General features: G+C 37.5%; 2 protein-coding genes across 5 annotated transcripts in view; both read left to right on the top strand.

Moving 5' to 3' along the window:
- The window catches only part of LOC107092639 (gamma-crystallin M3-like), a 29,462-nt gene extending 27,751 nt beyond the window's left edge, over positions 1-1,711 (top strand). For 2 of the 3 annotated variants that reach the window (XM_015387229.1, XM_015387231.1), the window contains exons 2-3: positions 166-408; positions 1,378-1,711. In XM_015387229.1, the coding sequence (XP_015242715.1) occupies positions 166-408; positions 1,378-1,656 (522 nt within the window). In that variant the 3' untranslated portion in view covers positions 1,657-1,711. The remainder of the gene's footprint in view (positions 1-165; positions 409-1,377) is intronic. The other variant, XM_015387226.1, reaches the window with a different exon arrangement.
- Positions 1,712-5,340: 3,629 nt separating this feature from the next.
- Positions 5,341-10,669, top strand: part of LOC107092641 (gamma-crystallin M3-like) — a 6,146-nt gene continuing 817 nt past the window's right edge. The window contains exons 1-3 of one of the 2 annotated variants that reach the window (XM_015387233.1): positions 5,341-5,412; positions 5,891-6,133; positions 6,289-6,600. In XM_015387233.1, the coding sequence (XP_015242719.1) occupies positions 5,341-5,412; positions 5,891-6,133; positions 6,289-6,567 (594 nt within the window). In that variant the 3' untranslated portion in view covers positions 6,568-6,600. Of the gene's footprint in view, positions 5,413-5,890; positions 6,134-6,288; positions 6,601-10,669 lie in introns of those variants that run through there. The other variant, XM_015387234.1, reaches the window with a different exon arrangement.

Below are 10,669 nucleotides of genomic sequence, written 5' to 3'. Positions count from 1 at the left end.
TGCTTTAAAAAATACAAATAGCTCATAAAACTATAAAATATCACTGTATGATTGGTCTTCTCAAGCCTACATCCAAGCAAATGTTCTTGATTTCAGCTTACCTCAGCAGGATCTCTAAATACAAAGAAGCTTAATATTTCCTTCAATTAACCAATTTTTTCTCAGATCATCTTCTACGAGGACAGGAACTTCCAGGGACGTTCCTATGACTGCAGCAGTGACTGTGCCGATTTGTCCACCTACCTGAGCAGGTGTCACTCCTGCAGGGTGGAGAGAGGTTGTGTCATGGTCTACGATCGCACCAACTACATGGGTAACCAGTACTTCATGAAGAGGGGGGAGTACGCCGACTACATGAGCATGATGGGAATGAGTGATGGTATCAGGTCCTGCCGCATGATCCCCATGGTAACCCGTCATTTTACTGCACTACACTATCTCCATGGAAAACCAATCCTATAATACAACAATACATTATTGCTATGGTAACAAGTCAGCTTATAACACAACATCATCCCTTTGCTATCAAGTTGCAATATGGTTGCAATATGGTTTACACCATTTGTATTGGTGTTAGATTACAGCATTAATTTGTCCCACAGGCAATCAGACATATTATAGCTCACATCATCTCCAAGGTAAACAATCACATTACAGCCATAGTTAAATATACATACACTAAATGTATTAAGATTTCTTGCCAAGTAGATAGACTACAGATTAACTTTCTAGTCACTTTGTGTAGAAATGTGCCCTTGAAATTTTAGCCACAAAATCACACTTTCTAACATGGACACATTAATATGTAAGTAGGCAAATTGGTAGGTAGATTGGCATTTCGTACCTTGCCAACAAGCATGTGACCGGAAGCAGGGGGCATATAAACTAAAAAAGAACCCTGAACCTTTGTATTGTAAGACCACTATCCTACAGTCTACCTACAGTCTTCACAATCGCCATGTTAACCAGTTGTGTTGTAGTATTACATAATCTCCGTGCTAACAAGCCAATTTGTACTGCTGTAGTAATATATAATTCTCAGATAAACAATTCTGCCACATTACAACCCTCATCTTAATAGTACATCAAAGACATCAACTGTGTTTTCGTCTGTCATCCTATCACGTATCAACAGGTCCTTTGGTAAAATGCAATTTCACTATTGCAATGACTGCATAGTAATATATATCTCAAAGACTTGTTTGTATGTGAGTGTAAGGAAAAATATCACTCAGTCTATCACTTTGAGTACTGGGTTAGACTAGGAAAGTGCCATAGGTCCAGTGTTTTAATGTACTTTATATGTACTACTTTCTAAAAAACTTGAATATGATCTAGAGATCAACAGATGGTTTATTAATTATCTGTATCTTCTAGTACCGTGGCTCCTACAGGATGAGGATCTATGAGAGGGAGAACTTTGGAGGCCAGATGTATGAGCTGATGGACGACTGTGACAACATCATGGATCGTTACCGCATGTCCAGCTGCATGTCCTGCCACGTGATGGATGGACACTGGCTGATGTACGAGCACCCCCACTATAGAGGCAGGATGATGTACATGAGGCCTGGAGAGTACAGGAACTTCATGAACATGGGCATGAGCAACATGAGGTTCATGAGCATGAGGCGCATCATGGACTCCTACTACTGAAGCATTTTAAGACGCAAAGCTAAGAAACAATAAATAATTGTTTGTGTAAAATCTGTCTGATTTTCTTTAATAGTTGCAGAGCATTTAAGTTTAATAAATGGTTTTAACTGCAAGAGTGAAAAAAAAAATCAATTGGGTTTCACTTCTAGAACCGATTCTGAAAGTAACAAAATCCTGCCAGTTTGATAAAAAAAAAAAAGCTGGATTATTTGATCAAAGGACAAGATATATATATATATATATATATATATATATATATATATATATATATATATATATATATATATATATATATACATAATCTTCCACTGGTTTATCATATCATCATATATCCATTTCTTCAGCTTTATGAGGTAATATGATTAAAAATCTAATGGATTTAAAGACATTCTGTCGCTAAAAGTAGATTAAGCATTTGAAACCCCTTATTCAAAAAAGGAAAGCTTTGTTTGATGTTATGCATGCTAAGTATTTTTTCTGAATTTTCTATTGTTTTAGTTTACTTTTTCACATCAAATGAAGTGTGAAAACAACAATTACCTGTTGCTTTTATTTAAATGCAAGACAGAGATTAGCTGGCTTTGAATCTCAATATAGGACATGGGGTCACATTAGGTTCAACAGTACAGACGTGCAAACTGAGGCGCATCATGGACTCCAACTATATAAAATGTTTCCCTCAAAATCTGTCTCTTTTTTTTTCAAAGTTTGCACAAAGCCCAATTTAGCAAGAAAGGGGTCAAAATAACAATCACGATTTATTCAGAAAAAAAATGCCAGTTTGATTTAAAAACCTAGCTGTTCAGTCATCAGAAAACATTTTTCACTGTTTTATATCCACCAAGGTATAAATAACTGTTTCTTTACATTAATTCTTAACATTTAATAAAGATCTTAAGTTACTTCATAAACAATGTGCCTGGTCATTTTGCGTTTATCTTCCTACCATCATGGGGTGTTTCACAAAGGCAGGATTGAGAAATCCAGGACAAAAGATAAAATCCAGGTTGACCTAGCCTGATCAGATTGCGAATTACTCCTCATCTAGAATGCAGACAGTTGGAAGGGGAGGGGGAGGAAAAAAACTCTGATTTTGGTTTAGAACAAATAGAAACATGCATAAAGAACAAAATCAAATCTCTCTCTATAGATTTCTCAGTAGTTAATAAACATGCTTTGATGTACCTAAAATAACATCTTTAACAAGAGCAGTGGTTTAAAAAAAAAAATAAAAAAATTTATAAATAAGAATCTAGAATGAAATAATTATAAGTGATGTTATTTCTGTATCCGAAAATCAACTGGCAAATTTAAGGACTTTCTACCTGTAATTCCCAAAGTTCACTATCTAGTTAATTTAATAATTGTGTCATGATCTGGTCTGATAGCTTCACCTTAATTGTTAATTTCATACACCTGGATTCCTGGAGGTCTGGATCCCTCTGTTCCTGTTTGGGTCGGAACTTTGGATCAGCTGTGAACTCTTGGATTCCTGGACTGTTCCGGCCTGCTGTTTTCCCCACACCTGGATTGGCCTCCTGTATGTTCTCTGAGGCTGCAGCATCTGGGACACTCTGGGCAGCGCCATCCCATCGGCTGGATCTCACCTCTTTAAAAGAAGATGGACTGAACTGTCAAACCAGGTAAGTGGCTCACTCTGATAATCACCTCTTGTCAGATGATTGCGGTCACTTACCTGTGTTTCTTTCCTCCAGAGAGTGTCAGTGAATGGGCTGTGCCCTTCCCCTGCTGCAGCTGCCGTGAGTCGAAGATCCACAGCAGCGTCCTTCTGTTCTTTCTGTTTATGTTTTTATTTTAATAAACGTTTTGAACTTTCCTACTGACTGTCTCACCTTGAATACTGGGTCCATCTGCCCCACTTTATGACAAGTTGCCTGTACAGTTAAATAAAAAAAAAAATTCTACTTTTACTTGTAGTAGTTTAAACTAACTTTAAAATGATTAAGGCTTCAAACAGAAGTTCAAGTCACCTTTCAGCCACCCATAGAAGTTGCCTTTCACAACATCTTTTTCTTTCTCCCTCTTTTGTTTTCTGTCATGAGCTTCTTACAGCTTCCTTTTATAAGAATCCATCTTTAGCACAAGACATGTAAAAACATGGTCCAGCTCAAACAGTTGCGCACACTCGAGGGAGTGCATGCTGGATCATCCTGAGGAAGGCAGATAGAGGTTGAAAGACGGAGAAGTGGGGTGTGTGTGTTAGTGTGTAATGTGACAGGCACCTCTTACATTTTGTATTGGTGCCTGCCATAGCAATGCATAGCATTGCTTCACAATGGCATCCTATGCCCCAAGCAATGCATGGAGACATATATTGTTGCCAAAAGAACTCACTCTTTGTTTATCAAGTGAAAATGCATTAAAGTGAAACGCCGTTTTTTTTTACATTGGGCCCTTGATTTTACGTTATTACATCATGTTCTACTGACTCATATGATTTTTTTGTCATTTTGAGCTGTTCTGAAGATATTCGGTTAGGTTATATCCAAGTAACGTCTTCCTATGGGCAAACAAGTTGAAGGCACAAACTAAACTGTTCTTCCTATGTAGGTTATCTTTGAGTCGCAAGACCCTAGGAACGGCTGTGCTTGCATCTAACTCTCTTTGCGACATAAGACAGGATATTTAGCCTCATGACCAAAGATTTCTAAACAGTTTCTAAACAGCTGTGGTATTTTGTCTGTGACAGCCAAAGAATTGCAGTGTGTACCTAGCATTAAGGGCTGAAGAGTTGACAAGAAGACGTCACTGGTTGTTGTGCAGGTGAGAAGCAGGTTGTTACAAAAGGAGCCTTCTCATACAGACACCCCTCTGGAGGATATAAGTCACAAAATGAGTCCAATACGGGTATTGCACTTTCTATAAGTTTTATAGGAGCCCCATCTGGAGGCCTTTAAAAGCTCAATGTTGAGGTTGTAAGTTGGCACTCTGGAAATAATACAGAAGCCATCTGGATGTTTTACAGTAGTGGTCTGTATATGATTACATCATCCTCACAAAGGAGGTCATAAATGAGCTAAAGGCTAAGTAGGGGAGGGAGGTTCAATACAATCAATTATTGAAGGATTTCAACAATCACAAACCATGAAAGGCACAAACAATACCGCAATACAAAACAAAAACTGACTATGAGGGACTTTTGAGGATGTGGCATTCAGAGAGAAACATGCCCAGCAGAAGATCGTTTTATGGACTTAAGGTTCCCTTAAGAACAGAACATGGCACTGAAATGGATATCTTTATTACTTTCATTGGTTTCAATTAGGATTGAGCTGATGTTTCTTGTCTGTGGTCTGTTGTTCCTGACTAAAAAGAGAACAAGTTGGTTCTCTAGAAACTGGCACTATTTTTTGTCTTTATACTGATAACTATGCATCCAGTGGGAGATGAGTACTTTCGCCGATGATGTTGTAAAACCTTCCATGATTTTCTCAGTGTTAGCAGCTAGCTTGAGGATAGGAAAAATTTTACTTGTTTTGTCACTGAACAGGTTAACAAGCTGCTGGTGTGGATGAAAGCAGGTGCTGAAAGCCTCCTATCCTCATTGTTAACCCTTTCAAAGAGGCTTTGTGTATGTGTCATACAACCATAGGCTGAGTCTGCACTATAATAAACAAAGCCATCAACCTCACTCAGGTGTATAAAAGCTGGTAACTCACAGGTATGACTGCATTGAGCCTCCTCCAGCTGCACACCGACAACATGGCCCCCACAGACATGAACATGATGAGCAGGGTAAGTCCACACAGGTGTCAGCCCTAGTAATTTTTTAGGTTTTAGGGTTGATAAGAGCACCAATGATTCTAGATCAGTCCAAAAATATTGTTAACAGAGCGATTGAGTGACCTTTGAATGTTTTCTAAAATCTTAAATGTGAAAAAATACAGACCAGTGTCTCTGTACCAAAAAATCTGGTTGAGCAAAACCATTAAGCCAGATTTGTGTCAGTAGTTTGTATTACAATATTCCAATCAATAGTTTTAAAGATTGTTTCCCAAGATTTGTTATTGACAAAATTTATTATGACACATTTCCTGTGTTTCTCAGGATAAAGTCGTTATTTTCCCTATAGAAAGAGCTAAACTATATACACAGTCGAATCTTTTTGTCCAGAAACTGCATTACATAAAGTCAGCAGAAACAATTTCATTTCAGTAAATTGGAGCGACATCTTAAGTTTAGACAACCTTAACTTTGCCTAATTTCTGCTCAGATCACCTTCTACGAGGACAGGAACTTCCAGGGACGTTCCTATGACTGCAGCAGTGACTGTGCCGATTTGTCCACCTACCTGAGCAGGTGTCACTCCTGCAGAGTGGAGAGAGGCTGTGTCATGGTCTATGATCGCACCAACTACATGGGTAACCAGTTCTTCATGAGGAGGGGAGAGTATGCCGACTACATGAGCATGATGGGAATGAGCGATGGCATCAGGTCCTGCCGTATGATCCCTATGGTAACCATGCATTTTACCAACATACACTATCCTCAAACTAATGAATTGGACTAATCTCATATTAAAGCGATTTTGGTTAGAATTAGACAACTTCCTGATCTTTAACTGAACACTGTACAAACATAAACTGATAGATTATTATCTGTATCTTCTAGTACCGTGGCTCCTACAGGATGAGGATCTATGAGAGAGAGAACTTTGGAGGCCAGATGTATGAGCTGATGGACGACTGTGACAACATCATGGATCGTTACCGCATGTCCAGCTGCATGTCCTGTCACGTGATGGATGGACACTGGCTGATGTACGAGCACCCCCACTATAGAGGCAGGATGATGTACATGAGGCCTGGAGAGTACAGGAACTTCATGAACATGGGCATGAGCAACATGAGGTTCATGAGCATGAGGCGCATCATGGACTCCTACTACTGAAAAAATTCACAAAACAAAGCTGAGAAACATTAAAGATCTGTTAGTTTCTTTAAAAATGTGTCTGTTTTTCTTTAATATGTGTACTTAACATGATTTAGCCAAGAAGGGGTCGATATAACAAACATGATTTATTCAGAAACACCTGCCAACCTATTTTTTTTAAACATAGCTGTTCAGTCAAAGCAGATCATCAAAAAATATCCTGTACTGTCTAAATATACAACTGCAGAAACATTTCAAAACATAATTAGCAAATCACGGGAGTAAAACTAATAGTTCTTTCACAGTAATTCTTAAAATGTAATAAAGATCTATACTTACTTCAAACATTACAGGACCAGATAATTTTGTGCTGCATAAAATAAATGAAAAAGTATTTTTATCATTATCTTTCTGGCATCCTGAAAATTAAGAAATTCAGGAGAAGAGATAAAACCAGGCCTGACTTAGCCTGGTCCTTTGTGTCATTGTGAAAGCCATCAGCTATCATGCTTGGACATTGCTTGTGGTGTCCCCCAGGGGTCAGTATTTGAACAGACACTGTTTATTCACTAAATTATTGAAATATGTAAAGTCTAAAAAGTATTTAAGTTTGTTTTGTTTCCAGATGCTGAAAAATATTTTCTGCATGAATAGGTGCCTACAGCAGCGATTATATGATATCATACTAGAAAAGAATGAGGTATGAATGAGCTAAAAAAAAACAAAAAAAAAAAAACAAAAAAAGTCTGAAAAAAAAGTTAATTTTACTAAGTAATGAAAAAGGAAATGTAGATAGGAAAATCAAAATAGATGGGGTAAACGTGGGACAAGTGTGATTTTTGACTGCATGATCTGCCGAAAACCTCATCTCATGTTCAGTATGAAGTATAAGCATGGAAATTTTTAGTACATTAAAAAATGTTCTGAATTACCATACCTAGCCTATTGTTTATGAGGGAACACTCAAACCACCATGCACAAAACAGAAAATAGTCATCAGGGTCATTCATATGGCTGGCTAAATGGAACATATTAATTCATTAAACATTCATTCCTGCTTGCTAAAATTCTCTGATCTAATAAATATAAACTAATTCATTTGCACACTTAATGGACTCTTACAGTAGTATGGACTCATAAGTTAAGTAGGAATTGGGGAGATTATTGGTGTTAAGGACCAAATAAAAGGAGAAAGGGTATGATTATATGTTATATGTGTAATGCTTTACATGTGTTAAATTTGTAATTTCATTGGATTGTCTGAAATAAAGGTATTTATTTATTTGCATGTGGTCACTGCAGCCACTGTTATAAGGTAAATGTCTAAAAACAGTGTTCTATATTTTATTCTGACTTCCTAGTTTGAAGGGAACACACCATGACACCATCTCACTTAGAAATTGGCCCCTGTACACTTGGAAATTAAAGCATTAATTAATAGTTTTTCTAGATTAATGTTTTTTTTTTTTTTTTACTTGCTCTTGATGGAGAACTCCTTTTTTTCTAAGCTTTGTGTTATGTCTTCTTTTTGAAGCCTGTTTACTAAACTATAAATTATGGATCTGGTCAGCTGGTCCCTCAGTGCAATTGATCAAATTCTCTCGACGGGAAGACAGGATAAGGGGGAACCCTACTGTCCTGACAGGACATTTTTCTCTGGATGGATTCCTGGCAGAAATGAAAGATTGTCTGTCTGACGGTCAGTCTTGGGCAAGTTACTTAAAAAAAAAAATCATTATTGTTACTAGTTACTTCTCAAAAAACAAAACAAAAAAACAACTGCGTTAGTAACACAGTTATTGCTGTAAAAGTAAGTCATTACTAGCCAAAGTAAGTATCCAGTTATTTTCTATGGTCTAAAGTGTCCAAGAATTAGTAAAGCCTTTCTGTTAAGCTCAGCTCTGGCAGAGAGGACCAGGAATCTGTCTTTTTGGATTCGCGATTCTGAGTCAACTTGGGCATGCCCCTCAGTGTTTTTCAACATTGCCCTATTTGGTGGATGTTTCTAAGACTTGTCATGAGCGAAGTTATACTTTCACATTGGGTTTAGTTAGAATTATTATTATTGACACTTAATGCATCTGGAAAATTCTATCTTATAAAAAGGGAAGATATATATTGGTATAAAACATATAGCAATGATTGTGTTTAATTCTTCATTTTGTTATCATTGCCTAGATCATTATTACTAAAAAAACAAAAAACAAAAAAAACTTAGAATGTTAAAAATAGCGTTTAAACGTGCTTTATCAATTGCTTTACCCCATGTCTGCTTCTGATTGACTGACCAGCACATAGAAATATTAAGAACCCAGAGTTAAGCCTAATTAGGACTGATCAACTGTCAGATTTGGCTGTGATAAATGCTTGCATCGTAAGCTCATCTAATCTGTTTGTTTGTGTTGTACAACGCTGCGCAAAATAAGAACTTTTTCAAAACGTCCTTGACATAAACCCAGTTAAGCATAGTAATGCCCCTTAATTCTTTCGGTGTGGGGACCATCTTGGTATTACGAGGAGCATGTCCTATGAAGTGAATGACTCGATAGAATCAGCTGGTTTTTCTTAGAAAACTTTTTACAAGTCAGACTGTATGATCTGATTGAATGGGCTCTGTAAAGGGCCTTGAGAGGACATGTGGTGAATTGTTGCTATATAAATAAACTGAATTTAATTGAATATTGTAGGGCAGACCTTTCACCTCAGATCAAGGTACTTGTCCAAAGCTCAATCCAAATAGAAGATCAGTAAAGACAATTAAGCAAAGTGAATGTACGTCAAAATTTGTCATTATCTTCGCGACCACTGATGGTCTAGTGCTGCTGTCCAAATAATGATGACAGAAGGTAGGGAAATGGATCTGAATTTGTTCTATCAATAGTTCATATAGCATAGGGACTTCACAACCTTCATATCCACTACTTACTTACAGTTTCTCCTAATTCTTTGGGTAACGTATAGGCACAGCCCAACTGACATAGTTAAACATAAAAAAACATTATTACTTTTCAAAAACTTTGCGGCACATGTTAATGTGTACATCTTTGTTTTTCTCTTTGTTTTTGGAAAATCTTCTACTATAAACTGTATTTTTTTCATGCTAAGATTTCCAAGGTAGTTGAGAACACAAGGGGCAGATTCCTTGTGGGGGTGGGGTGGGGGGTGGCTAGTGGGTTTACATGGCCTCTTTTGTTAAAAATACCCCAAGAATATTGAATTTATATACAAATTATGTGGAATTATAACATGTTTGTGTCTTGAGCTAAACACATAACAAAGTGAAGACTCACTGATTCATTTTTCTTCCTTTACTAAAAGTGGCTTTACGGACAAACAATAGAATATGTGTAATAATTTCATTGGTTTTTTTCTCCAGATGTTTGTTCTAGAAAGTTTTTTTTTCCCACAATTGAGCGAAGGAAACACACAGCTGTTGTTCATGGCCTTTTTGTTGTATTTTCTAAGAGAAATGCCGAATGCTGAGCATCTCTTTTTTTATACACTGCTGGCTCAGGCTGTTAGAACAAAAGGCTTCAGCTGCTCAGGTGCTATAAAGAGCCGCTGCCGCTCGCTCCACAGGTAGCATTATCACCCAGTGCAGGACCTCCAGCAGCAAACAGCTCAACATTCTGACCGACAAAATGAAGTCCAGCAACATGAACATGATGAGCAAGGTAGGATTGGGCACCCCTCCCATCTAATGCACATATATCTGCAACTTTAACAATTTTAAGACATATAGCATCCCTCTAAGCTGTTCTAAAAATGTTTAACAAACCTTTATTTTATTTGTGGGTTTTTTCTGAAAACTAATTAGGTGATAAACAGAAAATGTGCCCATTTGACAGTATAACCAATAAACAAAGTAATCTACAACATGTTCTAATATTTAGAATGTTTCCCTCTTTCAGATCATCTTCTATGAGGACAGGAACTTCCAGGGACGTTCCTACCAGTGTGACAGCGACTGTGCTGACATGTCCTCCTTCCTGAGCAGGTGTCATTCCTGCAGGGTCGAGAGAGGCTGTGTCATGGTCTACGATCGCACCAACTACATGGGTAACCAGTACTTCATGAAGAGGGGGGAGTACGCCGACTACATGAGCATGATGGGAATGAG

The sequence above is a fragment of the Cyprinodon variegatus genome, unplaced genomic scaffold (assembly GCF_000732505.1).
Source record: "Cyprinodon variegatus isolate N-32 unplaced genomic scaffold, C_variegatus-1.0 Scaffold388, whole genome shotgun sequence".
Taxonomy (NCBI): domain Eukaryota; kingdom Metazoa; phylum Chordata; class Actinopteri; order Cyprinodontiformes; family Cyprinodontidae; genus Cyprinodon; species Cyprinodon variegatus.
The sequence above is the reverse complement of the archived record's forward strand: the minus strand, read 5'-3'. Positions and strand labels throughout refer to the sequence as shown.